The 18,343-nt window shown below is 47.5% G+C and overlaps 1 protein-coding gene across 1 annotated transcript in view; it reads left to right on the top strand.

Annotated features, from left to right (window-relative positions):
- LOC147729472 (unconventional myosin-X-like) overlaps nucleotides 1-18,343 on the top strand; it is a 763,954-nt gene that overhangs the window by 222,798 nt on the left and 522,813 nt on the right. The window contains exon 2 of the mRNA XM_086954339.1: nucleotides 9,826-9,924. Coding sequence (XP_086810465.1) covers nucleotides 9,826-9,924 — 99 coding nt within the window. The remainder of the gene's footprint in view (nucleotides 1-9,825; nucleotides 9,925-18,343) is intronic.

The raw sequence follows: 18,343 nt of genomic DNA, 5'->3' as shown, positions 1-18,343 counted from the left end.
CGCTCTCTCGTACTCTGAAATCTGGTGGTATGAGGTGCTGATTCATCTTGATCATTGTTAAACTCTCCACATTTTTGGGCGAGAGGCGGCTCCATTTGGGAGTTACAATCCCACCAGCCGCACTGAAAACCCGTTCAGAAGACACGCTTGCGAGTGGGCAAGACAAGTAGTTTAAAGCCAGGTTGGTGAGCTGTGGCCACAATTCTTTTTTCCCATGCCAATACGCCAATGGGTCAGAATTAACATAGACCTCTGTTGAGTCATTCAGATAGTCCTTCACCATCCACTCAAGGTCCTCATCCAAGGTTCCTCCACTTTGCTTAGCTCTTGCTGTGCCTCTGACCTTTTGAGAACCAAACCCACGCAGAGCTAGCCAATCCTCTTCAGCCTCCAATGTTTCTGTTGTCTTTCGTGCAGATGATCCGGTTGCCGGTGTCTTTAACGGCTGAGAGGTCACTTGTGCCACAGCCACAGGTGCAGAAGTGGATTGTTTTGACTGGGGATGGCCTGCTGATGTACTGCCATTTCCTTCAATTTCCAGCCGTTCTGTTTCAAACTTCTTGGCTGACAAGGCTAGCCAACGTTTGTACTTTGGGACATGTTCATCATCAAAAGGAAAGAATGCTTGGCCTGCCAGCGCCTTTTTGTAGCGTGGATCCAGAATAGTAGCACAAATGTAATGCTGTTCTGAGTGGATCTTTTTAAGACGTTCATCACCTTGTAGGAGCTCTAATAATTGCTCAGCCAGAAGCAAAGAGTCTTGGTTTTTATCTTTTCCAAACACAGAACACACCTCCTTCAGTTGGTCCTCCAGCATGTACAACAATGGGATAGCTTTTCCCAAATTAGAGTCCTCCTTGCTGACTGCACGCGTGAAGAACTCAAAAGGACGAAGCATGCGTGTCAGGCTTTCAACTATGTTCCATTGCGGCCCACCCATCCTCAGCTCCTCTGCACCCTCTTTAAGGAAATATTGATCGAGTTCCGTATACTGCTCATACAGACGCTCAAGCATGTAAAAGGTTGAGTTCCAACGTGTTACCACCTCCTGGATGAGTGCTTTCACCGGCATTTGATGTTGATATAGCAGGCTCCTCAGCTGCTTCCGGGCCTTAAAAGAATGGCTGAAATGCTTGCACATTTTTCGGCAGGTGTCCAATACACTGTACGCTGCACTGCCTTTATTACCCAAGAATTTTTGGACAACCAGGTTTATACAGTGCGCCAAACACGGCACTCTGAAATAGTAACCGTCCCTCATGGCCTTAACTATATTGGCGCCATTGTCCGTGGAAACATAACCAACCTTGCGTTTTAGTGGGGACAGCCAGTTAAGGACCTTTGTGTTAAAGACATCCAAAATGTTTTCTGCTGTGTGACGTTTCTCCAAACCAAACATGGCTAGTGTTGCATGTTTCCGAGCACCTTTAAAAACAATGTTCGTGTCAACACCTGCGTTTAGCTTTGCTTTAGCCCCTGAAAAAGAGACCCAGTGTGCAGTGATGCACATGTAATCAGCGCCTGCGCCACTGGTCCACATGTCTGTTGTCAGATGTATAGTGTGAACAGCACTCTTCTGCAAAGCTGCCCCAATCACCTTCAGAACATCTTCATGTAGTGCTGGAACCGCAACTCGGGCAAAATAGAACCGGCTAGGAACCTTCCATTTAGGGCAGAGCGCTGTCACTAATTCTAGAAAACCAACCCCTTCTACAAAAGAAAAAGGGAGAAGGTCCAGAGCTAGCATTTTAGCCAGCTTAGTGTTGTACAGACGCGTCAGTGGGTGGTTGCGTTCATATTGCGCTTCTGTAAACAACATCTTTTTAATGTTGCTCTGGACCAAGGATTTACGGGATGATGATGATCTCTTCGACCCAGTTACGCTCGCTGATGAACTTTTCCGCATTGATGTCTCACTCTCTCCCACACTCTTAGTGTGGCTCCCATGGGGTGTGCTGCTGACATGGGAACTGGGTGTAAGTGAAGTGTTTGAATCGTCTTCTACCTCCTCGTCATCAGCAGATGAAAAATCAACGTTTTCATTACGTGCAATTCCGGCTTTCTTGACCGCCTCTAGGTGCGGAAACCATTGGACAGGGTGCGCTCTCTCAAGATGACCTCTCTGGCCTCCGGTACCATAGTTAGAACCAAGCTTACCACGACTAAATCGAAGCTTACAAAGGCTACAAATGGCTACGTTTTCCTTTTTTGGGCAAACACTAAAGAAGTCCCAAACTGGAGACTTGAAATGTCTTCGGGGGCCGGAGGAGGCGGCGATACTGGTGGTGGTGGTCCTGCTGCTAATGCCAGATGAAGTGGAGGATGTGGATTGCCGAACTTCAGTACGTTTTGCACTTTCACCACCACGAATTGAGGTCGAGGACGAGGTGGGTACCTTCTTGCGAAGAAATATGGAAGCGGTAGGTTTTGGTGTACTACTTAACTCCAAATCTAATGATTCCATTTCCATTGCCTCCTCGCCGACATCATCATCACGCTCAGCAGCTTCTCGGGATAGGGTCAAAATGTCTCTTTGCTGCATGCCCGGTGGGGCTGCAGTGACCTTTGTGATGACTGGCTCGTCGTCATCGTGAGAGGCTTCATCACCAGCAGTATCTGTCACTTCTTGTTGAGCCTCATCACACTCCATAGGTTTGAGTTTTTGGACGACCTTCCTTTTACGCTTAGGTACCGGTGTCAGATCATGGTGTGCCTCACTGTCAGACCGCAGTTGTGGTTCCCAAGACAGATCACTTGCATCAGAACGAGGTGGGCTTGAAGAAGATGTAGACACCCCCCTTGATCTTTTCCTTGCTAGGGATGTGGAAGACAATGAATGATCATCAGGAGGAGTGGCTTCCAATGATACCTCGGCTTCATTGTCGATTTCCTGATGTGCCCCTACTTCGGGAGGAACAACTATTGTGGGCACTTGTGAACCTCCATGCACCTTTGCTTGCGCATCTCCTTTTGCTGCCTCTCCTTCCACATGTACTTGGGCGTGTACTTGCACATGGTGTTGTTGTTGCGGCTGTGGTTGTTCAACACTTGTCAGATGAGTTACAACAACCTGTGTTGATTCAGGGACATTGCTGCTACTTTCTTGCGATGAGCCAACATCACTGGTCGATGGTGATTGGAGAAGTACACTGACTGCCTCTGAAGCACTCAAGGGCTTTGACTTAAGTTGGCGTGGTGGTGGAGGCACTGAACCCAATGGAGCAGGGGTGCTGCTCCCAGCTTGGTCCCCAGCAGATCCTGCTGCTGCAGGCGTACTTTTTTTTTTGCTCCCAAAAAACGTGGCGGGTGGCACACCAGCCTCCTTGGTAACTTGCTTCTTCTGCTCCTTACTAGCAACTTTCTTGCTAGAGGAGCTACGGAGAACTTTCTTTGGGGGCGGGGCCATCTTCTTCAGAGCAGGTCAGACAGCAGGCCGCAGTTGCACGAATTGTAGAGTTGTCTGAGGCCAGACGTGACGTCGCGTGACGTTATGCTGCACACACACACCGCTGCAGGACTTCTTCCTGGCACTGGTGGTTCTCTTGAGTCTTGTGCACCTAAAAAAAATGGAAGACAGAGGAACATCAGTTCAGTTATAGAGCACAAAAAAATCGAAAAACACTGCAAAATCAGCACAATCCCAATCCATCCATGCCCTCCATAATGTTTAAATTCAAGACAACCCACAGAAAGACTAGGCCCATGCAAGACTCACTACCCCTGGGCATAAATAAAGGTTGAAAAGTAGGCAAAATGGTTGGAGGCCTAACAACAAAGCCTGCATTCAAAATGGCCACTTGCCTCCTAGCACATGGCCAGGGCCTGCCTGTACCAGCACTCAAAATGGCCCCCACCCACATGGCCTGTCCCCATGAACACCCCCAAAAATCGAAAAACACTGCAAAATCAGCACAATCCCATTCCATCCATGCCCTCCATGATGTTTAAATTCAAGACACCCCACAGAAAGACTAGGCCCATGCACCACTCACTACCCCTGGTCAAGGCCCCAACAACAGGTCAAAAATCGAAAAACACAGAAAAATCAGCACAATCCCATTCAATCCATGCCCTCCATGATGTTTAAGTTCAAGACAGCCCACAGAAAGACTAGGCCCATGCTAGACTCAAATACCCCTGGTGAAAAGGCCACAAGTACAGGCCCAAAAAACGAAAATCACTGAAAAATCTGCACAATCCCATTCCATCCATGGCCTCCATGATGTTTAAATTCAAGACAACCCACAGAAACACTAGGCCCATGCAAGACTCACTACCCCTGGGCATAAATAAAGGTTGAAAAGTAGGCAAAATGGTTGGAGGCCTAACAACAAAGCCTGCATTCAAAATGGCCACTTGCCTGCCAGCACATGGCCAGTGCCTGTAGCTGCACTCAAAATGGCCACCAGCCACATGGCATGTCCCTCCCCATGAACACCCCCAAAAATCGAAAAACACTGCAAAATCAGCACAATCCCATTCCATCCATGGCCTCCATGATGTTTAAATTCAAGACAACCCACAGAAAGACTAGGCCCATGCAAGACTCACTACCCCTGGGCATAAATAAAGGTTGAAAAGTAGGCAAAATGGTTGGAGGCCTAACAACAAAGCCTGCATTCAAAATGGCCACTTGCCTGCCAGCACATGGCCAGTGCCTGTAGCTGCACTCAAAATGGCCACCAGCCACATGGCATGTCCCTCCCCATGAACACCCCCAAAAATCGAAAAACACTGCAAAATGAGCACAATCCCATTCCATCCATGCCCTCCATGATGTTAAAGTTCAAGACAGCCCACAGAAAGACTAGGCCCATGCATCACTCACTACCCCTGGTCAAGGCCCCAACAACAGGTCAAAAATCGAAAAACACAGAAAAATCAGCACAATCCCATTCCATCCATGCCCTCCATGATGTTTAAATTCAAGACACCCCACAGAAAGACTAGGCCCATGCAACACTCACTACCCCTGGTGAAAAGGCCACAAGTACAGCCCAAAAAAACGAAAATCACTGAAAAATAAGCACAATCCCAAGCCATCCAGCCCCTCCATGATGTTTAAATTCAAGACACCCCACAGAAAGACTCAGTCCACCCACCACTGAGTACCCCTGGGCAAAAGGCCCCAAAACAGCCCAAAAATCGAAAATTCCAATATTTTAATTGCAGCAACTGTATTGCCCCAAACAAACTTACTTGTAAAATTTCTAATCCAACAGAGATCCAAAGAAAGTCAAAAAGGCCTCAAATCCAAATATCCAGCAGCATCCACAAAAAGTAATCCTTCCAGCTCCAGACCCAAATGAAAAGTGACCAGGAGATGGACAAAGCACTGGGAGGAGCCTGCTGAACAGGAACAGGAAGTTGAAGACTGTGGGGCACTTCCTTCCTCCCACCCCCCTGCCCCCCTCCCCAAAATGGACTCCTCGCTAAAAAAGTGCAGGCAAATGTCAAACTAAGGAGTTATTCAGATAAAAATCATCATTTCTAGAAGGTTTATGCTGCTTGCTGGTGGATTTCTTGTGCAGAATTGCAAATTTATATTTTCGCTCGCCGCATCTCAAATCTCGCAATTGCGAAGTACCGCGAGACGTGATCTCGCCGTATTCGCGTTGACAAACTATCGCTGGCAAGCCGCGATGACGTAATCGCGCTCGCCAATTCCCGCGGGATCACACAGCAAGATCCAAAATGGCGCAGCACTCGCAAACTATCGAAAAAAACAACTCGGCAAACGATGATAAACGCCGCGCGCCGCAAAAATTGTATCACCAACGCCGCGCGCCGCCAAAAAAATCCGCTGCGTGCGAATTTGCGGATTTTGCGGGAAATTCGCAAATCTCGCGAATTGCAGATTTCCCGAAAATCCGCAAAATCCGCGAGCGTAACGGATTTTCCGCCCATGCTTGGGTCAGACCATATTCTGGCAAAAAATGAGGAAGTCCATTAAGACGGAAGTTAAAGGCGTTAAAATGAGGAGCCAAAATAAACAAGTTGAAATAACGATAGACGTTTAATGGAATGAGATGCCAAACAGTATATATTCAACACCAGGCGTCAAACTGTGAAATGAGTAAGCAAAAATACTTCAAAAAACAGCACCGATTTAATTTGAACCCTTCTAGCAGATGTGTACCTGAAGTAATTTACAAGCGTCGCAACAGAGGTACATTTGGTAGTTTGCAACCCAAAATAATATGTCCAAGGGAATAACAGGAGATCTTGTCCAAGTTGTAGCAGAAAGGAGCCATGAAGATGGAGCACAAAGGTAGCACAGAGGTAGCAGCAAGGAAAAAGGAAGAAAAACGCTGTGAGGAAAAAAAAAACCAAAAATGGCGGCTGCTATTGAGGGGGAGACCATTTAGGACATATCTCGCTAAAAAAAAATGCAGTGTGAATCAAAAACTTGCCCATAAGTGGTGGGGAGCTTCCGACGGCGAAAAACACCCGTTTTTATCAGGAAACGCCGCCGCGGAATCAGCCCTTTGTTCACAGAGCTCCTCAAGTAGCGGCCATCTTGGATCGCCGCGCCTCTTACCTCCAAAAACAGTGCTTTCAAACTTCTGTTCTGGGTAAAATTTAACAGCCCTCCCCGAGTTCAGCGCAGTCAGCCTTTCCCCAGCATTTGTGGACATGATCTTGAAGCCGTTTTGTACCCTGAAGTTGATCTACATTACAGAGCGCTTGCACTGCCCTCTGTGGCGATCTAAGTGTCTCTCTGGTTGAAATGCTCTCTTGGGGGCATGCGAGAGGGGCGCAGTCCTTAGTGCATCGTTGAGTGGTCCCATCAGCATTCGTCCGCAGGTTGGCCATGGTTTCCCCTGGGTTGTGCTGCTTTTGTAGGCCGCTTTTAAAGCTTTCCTGGTTTGATGGATGAATGTTGCCAGTCTCAAAATGTGGAAGGGGCCAGGGAATGGCTGGAAAAGGGGCAGACCTTACTAAATGGGAGGCGCTGGGGCAGCAATTTGGGCCTTGGAAGGGCTACAGGGAGGTTTAGAGAGGGGTTTAGGAAGGGGCGTGCACCCACCCACAAAATGTCAGCCCAGTGCTGTACCAAAACTGCACGTGTCCAGTTACTACAGCCGAAAAGGGGCCTACAACAGTACATTACTCCAGCTCATAGTTTGAGTAAGTCCACCACTATAATGGCATACCACTGGTACTGCAAAACCCTTCTATAGAAAGCAATGGAGGTAGGGACGTAAAATAAAACCCCATCGGAAATCATGATAAATTAAATTATTTAAAATACTTAAAATTCTGATAAATATAATTACATTTTTTAATGAAAATCTAATAATAAAACCTATTTATTTAATGATAAAATATTTGTAACATTTTTTAAGCGGGCGTGAGTCACTGCGCCTGAGTATAGTGCACGAACGTGCATCACTGCGCCTGAGTATAGTGCACGAGCGTGCATCACTGCACCTGAGCATTATGTAAGGATTTTGTTTACTGCTGCCACCCTTCTGGAGCAGACATTGACAGGGATTTTTTAGGTCTCGCGACCTATCGATGTGCGCAAGCGCATCGAGCGGAGCGAGAATTCAAGTGGCGAAAACATCTTCAAACCAAAGGGCTTTCAGCCCCGCGGTTTTCATGCTGTTCACCTGAACCACGTGATAACATGCACGCGCATTCAGGGCCAGCCAGCCCAGCACATCAAAGGGCTTCTCCTCCCCTAATTATTCATGGCCGGCCGCAGGCCGGCCGTACTTTCAGTTTCCCGAAACGGCTTCTCCTCACCTAATTAGGGGAGGAGAAGCCCTTGATGTGCTTCACACCAATGCGCCTCACAGTCATTCCTCTTGTTTGTATTTGCTTCGGCTGCCATTCTCAGACTCCACGATCTGCTCATGTGCACAAGACGCTTTACACATTACACTCATCTGCCTGAAGTGGGAGTTTTAAACAAGCAAAGCTGGTCCTTCTGTACTTGCAGTTTCACTTCTAATGTGTGTTGTTATTTATCATGATTTTTAGCTGAGGTGTACATTTAGCCTCTGACACATGCAACGCCACTCAACCACGCAACGGCACGCAACAACGCAATGCCACGCAACAACGCAACGCCACTCAACAACGCAACGCCACTCAAAAATGCAACGCCACTCACACATGCAACGCCACTCACACATGCAACGCCACTCACACATGCAACGCCACTCACACATGCAACGCCACTCACACATGCAACGCCACTCACACATGCAACGCCACTCAACCACGCAACGCCACTCACACATGCAACGCCACTCACACATGCAACACCACTCACACATGCAACGCCACTCACACATGCAACGCCACTCACACATGCAACGCCACTCACATATGCAACGCCACTCACATGCAATGCCACTCAACAACCCAACACCACTCAACAACCCAACGCCACTCAACAACCCAGCGCCACTCAACAACCCAACGCCACTCATACACGCAACGCCACTCAACCACGCAACGCCACTCACACACGCAATGCCACACTCACACACGCAATGCCACACTCACACACGCAACGCCACTCAGACACGCAACGCCACTCAGACACGCAACGCCACTCAGACACGCAACGCCACTCACCCACGCAACGCCACTCACACCCATGCAACACCACTCACACCCATGCAACGCCACTCACACCCACGCAACGCCACTCACACCCACGCAACGCCACTCACACCCACGCAACGCCACTCACACCCACGCAACGCCACTCACACCCACGCAACCCCACTCACACCCACGCAACGCCACTCACACCCACGCAACGCCACTCACACCCACGCAGCGCCACTTTTACCCACGCAGCGCCACTTTTACCCACGCAGCGCCACTTTTACCCACGCAGCGCCACTTTTACCCAAGCAGCGCCACTTTCAGACACACAACGCCACTCACACCCATGCAAGCCCACTCTCACACACGCAACGCCACACTCACCCATGCAATGCCAATCACACACGCAACGCCACTCACACACGCAACGCCACTCACACACGCAACGCCACTCACACACGCAACAACACTCACACATGCAACGCCACTCACACATGCAACGCCACTCACACATGCAACGCCACTCACACACGCAACGCCACTCACACACGCAACGCCACTCACACACGCAACGCCACTCACACACGCAACGCCACTCACACACGCAACGCCACTCACACACGCAACGCCACTCACACACGCAACGCCACTCACACCCACGCAACGCCACTCACACCCACGCAACGCCACTCACACCCACGCAACGCCACTCACACCCACGCAACGCCACTCACACCCACGCAACGCCACTCACACCCACGCAACGCCACTCACACCTACGCAGCGCCACTTTTACCCACGCAGCGCCACTTTTACCCACGCAGCGCCACTTTTACCCACGCAGCGCCACTTTCAGACACACAACGCCACTTTCAGACACACAACGCCACTCACACCCATGCAAGCCCACTCTCACACACGCAACGCCACACTCACCCATGCAACGCCAATCACACACGCAACGCCACTCACACACGCAACGCCACTCACCCATGCAACAACACTCACACACGCAACGCCACTCACACACGCAACGCCACTCACACACGCAACGCCACTCACACACGCAACGCCACTCACCCATGCAACGCCACTCACTCAAAGCCACTCACACCCACGCAGTGCCACTTTCACACACACTGTGCAGTGCACAATAGGTCTCGCAGTAGGAAAGTTGGAGATATTGGTTTTGTAAATGACAAAGCCCTTTATGTTTTTAACATATAAAATAAAAGGCATTGTTATTTTCTCTTCTAGGGAAGCCGTGTCTGGCTACGTGAGAAGGACCAGCTGCTGCCCTGCACCATCGCCTGCTGTGCGGACCGGTCCGTTATCTTCAATACGGACTATGGAGAGGTGAGCAGTGGCTATTACGTCATGGTCATGGTGTGCATTCACATGTTGCTGGCATCTGTGCTAGGCAGTGGACTATTAGGATGTGGCAGTAGTCCTTTGATGTGGCCTCTCACTGGGGTTTGTGTGGTGCACATTCAGATGTGGCCTCTCACTGGGGTCTGTGTGGTGCACATACAGATGTGGCCTCTCACTGGGGTTTGTATGGTGCACATTCAGATGTGGCCTACTGGGGTCTGTACGGTGCACATTCAGATGTTGCCTCTCACTGGGGTCTGTATGGTGCACATTCAGATGTTGCCTCTCACTGGGGTCTGTATGGTGCACATTCAGTTGTGGCCTCTCACTGGGGTCTGTATGGTGCACATTCAGTTGTGGCCTCTCACTGGGGTCTGTATGGTGCACATTCAGTTGTGGCCTCTCACTGGGGTCTGTATGGTGCACATTTAGATGTGGCCTCTCACTGGGGTCTGTACGGTGCACATTCAGATGTGGCCTCTGACTGGGGTCTGTATGGTGCACATTCAGATGTGGCCTCTCACTGGGGTCTGTACGGTGCACATTCAGATGTGGCCTCTGACTGGGGTCTGTATGGTGCACATTCAGATGTGGCCTCTCACTGGGGTCTGTATGGTGCACATTCAGTTGTGGCCTCTCACTGGGGTCTGTATGGTGCACATTCAGATGTTGCCTCTCACTGGGGTCTGTATGGTGCACATTCAGTTGTGGCCTCTCACTGGGGTCTGTATGGTGCACATTCATTTTTTTTTTTTAATATAATTTTTATTTTTCCTTTTTCTTAATATGCACATTGTATTTCACATCATACATTTGTATATTTTATACATCAATAATTTCAAATTTCGCTGGTTTAAAGTTTTAAACCGTATAAACAATATAAACAATATAGAGATATCCTGCCATATAATTTAAAATTCAAAATTTCATATTCTGTTACAATATCTTATATTGCCATCCTTTCTTTCCATTTGGCTATTGGTTCCCAAATTTTGAGCCCAAGTCTCCTTCCCCTTTTCCCCTTGCGTGCATAAATAGCTTTCTCAAGGTTATAACTAGCTAGTAAATTTGCCAGCCATACATGCATTCCTGGGGGTACCTTGTCTAGCCAAACTCTTGCTATTGTTAATCTCATAACTGCAGTAGCCATAAACATGAATTCCTTCTGATCAGAACCAACTTGATTATCTCTCCCAAACAGTATCATCATAGGTGTCAATTTAGTTCGTATGTCAAGAGTATTACTAAGAAAATCTTCCATATTTTTAATCAGGGAATAGAGCTGAGGGCAGGTAGCAAACATATGGATAATATCTGCATCCCCTGCATTACATTGTGGACAGGTGGTGCCAGTGGTGCCTCCCCATTTAGCTATCCTGGCGGGAGTATGGTACAGCGAGAATAGAGTCTTATAATGCTGCGATTGCATGGGACCTGAGCACAGAACATTACATCCCATGTCCAGGGATTCTTGAAAATTTCCAATCTCCCCACCCAATTTTTCAATCCATTTGTTGCTAACTTTCTCTAGATCATCAATTTTACTTTTTGCTAGACATGCATAAATAGATCTAATTGTGCAGTCCCTCCCCATTTTTATTTTCTCCAATACTTCATTACTACTAAATCCCGCACTACCACCTTGCTTACGACAGAGGAAGCTCCTTACCTGTAAGTATTTAAAAAAGTCCTTCCTCTCAATCCCATACTTGAGGATAAGATCTGTAAACTGAACTAACGCCTCCCCATCCATTAAGTCCCCAATCTGCCCTATCCCTTTTTGGTACCAACTCAGCATTATTGAATCTGCAAATACTTCCGCCGGGAAAGATCTGTTTTTATAAAGCCTGATGTATCTGTTATATCTTCCCAGCCCCATTTTTTTTAGGAATGCAATCCATACCCTACCTGCTGCCACTACAGTCTTAAATCTAGTCCTTTTGTGGTAACCAAACTCAATTCTATTTAAAAAATTATTTTCTGCCTCTGCCCCTAATACTATAGAGTAAACTTCTGTTGACATAGTCGTAACACTGCTATCACTTCCTCCGCCCCCAATTAACCCCTGCATATACTGAAGTGCTGCCGCCATTTGATATAACCTAAAATCAGGTGCCCCCCAGCCACCTCTTTCTCTTGGGAGGGTCATATATCTATAGGCCCGTCTAGTTTTCCTGTGTTCCCAAATAAATCTATTAAGTACCTTCTCTAACAAATTGAACCATCTAGCCTCAAATACTAAAGGAATAGACCGAAAGAAATATAAAAATTTAGGTAAAATTAACATTTTAATTATATTCGTACAGCCCATAAGGGAAAGGTGCAAATTATTCATCCTTTCTAAGTCTTTTTTGACTTTATCAATTAGAGGTGCCAAATTCTGCTATACTATGTTATCCAAACTTGTCGTTAACAGCACCCCTAAGTACACTGCTGAGTTGACCACCCTATCATCAGTACATACAGTATATCTATTTTTGATTATCTGCGTTTTTAGTCTATTTAGGCTATACCCTGACATCTTTCCAAACCTCTGAGCCTCTATCTCCACCTCTTTTATAGCTAAGGTCGGATTAGGCGTTAAAATTGCAACATCGTCTGCGTAGGCTAAGGTCTTCACCACACAGTTATTAATCCTCATTGGTGGTATCTTTTGATTAGCTTCAAGCCTTCGCAATAGTGGTTCCAAATATAGCGCAAACAGCAGGGGAGAGGAGGGACATCCCTGCCTAGTCCCCCTAGCAATTTTTACTTTATCAGAAAGCCCTCCATTCACTCTTATACTTGCTGTTGGTGCATTATACAGTACCCGTATGGCTTTTATAAAAGGTTCCCCCAATCCACACCACCTCATAACCTGCCACAGATAATCCCAGGAGACCCTATCGAATGCCTTCTCGGCATCCAGAAATAGTGCTGCGACAGGGTCTCCTAGGATATCCGCAGAGTCCAACATCGTGATCACAGTCCTTACATGTTGCGTGGTCCCTTTCCCAGGAATGAATCCATGCTGGATAGGGGTTACAAGCTGCTCGATTATCCCAGCCAGCCTTTTTGCTAAGATTTTAGAGTAAATTTTAACATCCGAGTTCATTAATGTGATTGGCCTATATGACTCTGGTGTTTCTGGTGGCTTCCCCTTTTTCAAAATAACTATTATGTTAGCCCCTCCCCACGTCTCCGGGCTGGGTTCCCCTACCTGTGCTTGCTGCATTATCATGAACATGTCTACCAAAAGCTCTTTTTTAAATATTTGATAAAATTCAAGTGGAATCTGATCTGGTCCTGCTGCTTTCCCTGCCGGTAAACTTCCAAGAGCTTCCTCTAGCTCTTCAAGCTGCAATGGTCCATCTAATATCTCCCTGTCTTCTTCTGACATTGTTGGTGGGGGAATATTCCTCAAATATTTATCAATCTCTTCTAGATTCGTTGGATCTTCTGGAGTATATAAATCCGCATAGAATTTTCTAAAGACTTCTCTTACTAGGTTAGTCTCCATGACCATGTTCCCCTGCGCGTCTCTTACTTCCTTTACTCCCGCTTCAGCTGCTCTCTGCCTAGTTCTAATTGCCAACACCCGCCCCACCTTCTCACTAAGTTCGTATATTTTTTCCTTTTTTGTTAAGAAGTTATCTGCCGCCTGCCTCGCAAAACCTTCCACTGCTTCAGCTTTTAGCGCTATGATCTTAAGCAGACAATCCTCTAAGGGTAGGTTGTGTCTTATAGCCCTGCTTAAGTTCCCTTCCTCTCTTAACAACCTCTGTCCTATCTCTTCTCTCTTTTCCCTTTCTCTTTTTTGTCTCCCCGTTGCAAAACTAATTGTTTCACCCCTTACTCCTGCCTTGAATGTATCCCAGACCACCCCTGGGGCTGCTGTCCCCCTATTTATATCCCAAAACCATTTGATCCAAACTACCATATGCTCCCTATATGCAGGATCCTTTAAGAGGCCTCTCTCAAAAGTCCATTGTGCAGGAATTCTTGGTATTTGGTTGATTTTAATAGTAAGGATCACCGGGCTATGGTCTGAGATTACCCTAGGTAACTTCTCCACCTGCGACTCGGTTAGTAAACAATTCGTTATCAGAAAGTAGTCAAGCCTAACCATTACTTTATGAGGGGCAGAAAAGAAAGTACAACCATCAAGGTGAGGATGTAGCTTTACCCAAGGATCTACCAGAGCATTATGTGTGACCATATCTACCAGAGCCCTAAATACTTTCCTTTTCCTACCTCTATAAGTCGCATTTTCTTGTGTAAATGAGCTCTCTAAATCGTGTATATTAAAATCTCCACAACATACTATGGGTTCATTCCACTGGGCTAACTCCGCATCAAGAAACTGGAATACGTCAGGGTCATCTTCTGTTGATCCATAGATAGTGACTAGCGTTAATTTCTGCCCTTTAAAACAGATTTCTAAGATAACCCATCTACCCCATTTGTCTTCCTTCTTCTTCCCTACCACGACATCCCTTTGTCTACCCAGGATTGCTACTCCTCTAGTCCTAGTCTCTTGTCTAGATCTTGCCAACAAATCAAATCCTAATTGCTCTAAAAGGTATGGCCTACTTGACTCTATATGGGTTTCTTGCAGACATATCAAATCTAATCGCAAGGATTTTAAATACGCTGCAACTCTCATTCTCTTATTAGGCTCATTTAAACCACATACATTGAGTGATACTATCCTACATGCCATTGTGCTAACTTTGACAGGTACCACACAAGATAAACATTATTTATCATCATCAAACCAGACTGCATACTTTCACTAGTTCTTGAATACATAACATTGTGCCATATCTTAAAGAAAAAATGTTGTCGTTCCACCCCCCCTCACCCTCCCCTTCCCTCCCTCTCCACCCCTGCTCTGCCCCCCCCCTCCCTTTTACAGGCAAATAGGTCAACTGACCTATGTGTGCCCGCCTTTGTTGTTGTGCAAGTCGCTTCCCTCCCCCACTCACTTCAGTTAATTTTGCTGTGCTCCCCTTAAATCACCCTCACTCTTATCCAGAAACATGTATAGCCATATATAAATATCTATACCTTTTAACCTCCCTTCTGCCTCCTCATTTCTTCTAAGAAGAGCTCAGCTTTAATCTCAGAGTTAAACATCCAAGTTTTCCCTCTCACAATTACTTTGAGTCTGGCTGGGTAAAGTAAATATGCTTCCATACCGAGAGCTTGGAATGGAGCGATCAACTGCCTTAACTTCCACCTCCTCTCTACAGTGAAATGGCAGAAGTCAGGCCTAGCAAAAAAGGTGATATCTTCAAAAGTCCTCCTACTCTCTGGCTTTGCCTTACTCAGAATCTCTTCTCTGAGCAGGAAGTTCCCAATATACACTAATATTGCCCTGGGATGGTTTTTCTGGCCATCCCTCCCTCCTCCTCCTGCCCCCCCGGCTTTTTTTACTGTAAATGGGAACCTATGTGCCCTCTGTATTTCTGTTTCCCACTGCCACTGGGATTCTGGAAAGGCACCCTTCAGCAACTTTATCACGTATTGCCTGACGTCCTGCCCTTCTGCCCCTTCTTCCACACCCAGCAAGCGAACGTTGTTCCTCCTCTGCCTATTTTCAAAGTCCTCCATCTTCCAACGCATATCCTCTGCCATTTTTTCCTGCTCTGTCTTGAATGACTGCCATCTCCCAACATCATCTTCCAGCTTGCCAGTGCGTTCCTCGACCTCTGTGACTCGGTCCACCAGTTCATCATACAGTTTATTAACCTTCCTTAAACTGTTTTGGATTTTCTTTGATGCCTGCTTCGCCCTGCGGCTCTCTGCCCTTGCTTCGCTTTGCATTTGTTTAAGAGTCAAGAACAGGGTATGAAAAGGGTCCTGTTGTGCGGGGATACCGCCAGCAGCTGCTGCTCCCTCCGCCGTGCTTTCATGTACATCCTCCTCCTGATATACTTGTGAGGTTGCTGAGTAGTCCCAGAGAAGTTGTTTCTCCAGTTTAGAATGTCTTTTTTTTTTCCTTGTGGACTCTTTCTCTGACGCGCTTATACCTGATTCAGTGTCTTCCTGTTCGTCCTCTTCTGCGCTAGTTTCTGACGATAATGTTGAACCTGAATCTTCATTAACTGAATAGAATTCGCCTTCCCCTTCTGGAGAAGTGCAATCACCGCCCCCCTGAAGGTGTTTGTTACTGTTTAACTCTCCTATAGGGTTCTCATTCACTAAACTCTCATGGCTTCCCCATGAGCCAGGCTTTTTCTTTTAGGCGTTTATTTCTTCCTCCACCAACATTAGGGCTCCGAGCATATCGGCTGTGGTACCTCCTGTTGTGCCTCCCGTGTTCCTTGTGCCATTATTCTCCTCCCCTCCGCGCTCCCCTTTACCTTCACCTTCACTGCTTTCCAGCGCCGCTTCGGCAAGTACACCGCCGCCTGCCTGCGTTGCTTCCACGATCTGGCTTACTCTCGGCGTCGGCTCTCTCGGTTGCCTAGCAACCGCCCTCACAGAGTCTCCGCCGTCTGCTGCGTCCTCGAGGACGTTTCCTGCAACCGGAGTGTCAGCGTCTGCTATGCGAGCGGAGACTGGCATCACAGCATCTCCGCATTTTGGCATTACTGCTGCTACCGCATCAGGGAGTTTCACTGTCACTGTCAAGATCTCCGTCATGGTAGGCTGCCGCATACCCGGCTCTCGTGACTTCTGCTCGTCTCCCTTTGCTGGATTGCTTTTACTAGCGTAGCGCGCCTCTCCTTGATTGTTGAGTTTGGAGATCAAACTCTGTTTTCGTAGCTCTGCTTTCTTAGCTTTCTCCGGGGGGGGGGGAGGGAGGAAATACTTTTTTAATCGCGCCGGTGTTCTTTCCTGCTGGGGTATCCGATTTTGCGCTAATGGCTGTTACTGTCTTCATTGTTGCCGAAATATCTGGCAGCTTTTTACTCCTCTCGCTCACCTTCTCCTGGTTGGGAGCACGAACAGGTATTTTAGGAGCCATATAGTGTCCAGAAAAAAGCTTCAATAACGCTTCTTTCACTCGGACCCAAGCCTGTCCAACTCGCAATGTTTTCTTCTTTAAAGTTGCTTCTGCAAGCCACCAGCGCCCAAACTCCATTAGAGGTATTTCTCCGTGTAGCACAGCGTTTTTCCACGATGTATCAGCTCATTGTGGGAGAGGGAATTAGATGCGACCTCTCAGCACAACAGCACAGCGGCCATCTTGCCCCTCTGTATGGTGCACATTCAGTTGTGGCCTCTCACTGGGGTCTGTATGGTGCACATTTAGATGTGGCCTCTCACTGGGGTCTGTACGGTGCACATTCAGATGTGGCCTCTGACTGGGGTCTGTATGGTGCACATTCAGATGTGGCCTCTGACTGGGGTCTGTATGGTGCACATTCAGATGTGGCCTCTCACTGGGGTCGGTATGGTGCACATTCGGATCTCTCTGCTTATTGTAGTCAATATGGTGATTGTAGGAAACCCACCTTTCTGTATTGTGCACCACAGTGGGGTTCACTGTGCAGAGAGGTCGGGGAGACCCTTATTGGTTGACAGAGGCAAATGTAGATAATCCTTACGCTTTATTTTGTGGTCGTGTGGGCGGGCGGTTAGGGCAGGAGGCCAGTGCTAAGCATCTGTTACACAAACCAAGGTAATAAATGATGCACTCAAGGAACGAAGTTGGAACAAAATTAGTAAAAAAATCACTTTTTAATATAAATATTTAGGCCAAGAACTTTGAGTACAAGGTAAATACTTTTCTCATTATAGTAAAATCACAGTAAATAAAATATTCACAGTTGTGCGCAATTACGTACAATACGTTTCCTATGGAAGGAAAGAGCAAAGTTCTCGGTAGCGGGGCGACGCTGAGCCGGACTTCGCTTTCCTTGGCGCCTGTACCTCCGGGGAGATGGCTCCCCTATCTCAAGGGAGTTCAATAGCGATTAGTGAAGTGCTGGTGACCCTCCGGAGTTTATGGAGGCCACACGTCGATGAGACGAGTTGGAGGATGTCGATTGTCGAGGTCTGTGACGTCAGGCCGGCAGGAGGACGCCATTGTCATCCACAAGATCTTCAGTGATTGGTCCAACAGTGTTTGTTCGTCTGTCTTCTTGTGTTTGTGGCTCCTACGGTTCAGGGTCCGGGGATGCCACCGAATTACTACATTTAGGGGTGTTTATGAGGGAGTGACAGGTTGTGTCCAATGGGCTCCTTACCTGGGGCGTCTACACCCTTTATTATACCCACTCCCTGTGGGAGGGGGGCATAGCCCTAGCCCTGATTGTATAAGTCTCACCATCTTCAAGATGGTGGGCTCTGAAGTGTGCTTCCCCTCGTCGCCAGCACCTGAGGGTGGAGTTGTTAAAGGGGGTCACACCCCTATTCTTTCTTCTTTTTCTTGGCTGTCTTCCCACTGAAAGGGGTGAGGACAGGAGGGTGG

Source organism: Lissotriton vulgaris, chromosome 2_1, assembly GCF_964263255.1.
Source record: "Lissotriton vulgaris chromosome 2_1, aLisVul1.2, whole genome shotgun sequence".
Taxonomy (NCBI): Eukaryota; Metazoa; Chordata; class Amphibia; order Caudata; family Salamandridae; genus Lissotriton; species Lissotriton vulgaris.
This window is presented reverse-complemented; position numbering and strand designations above follow the sequence as displayed.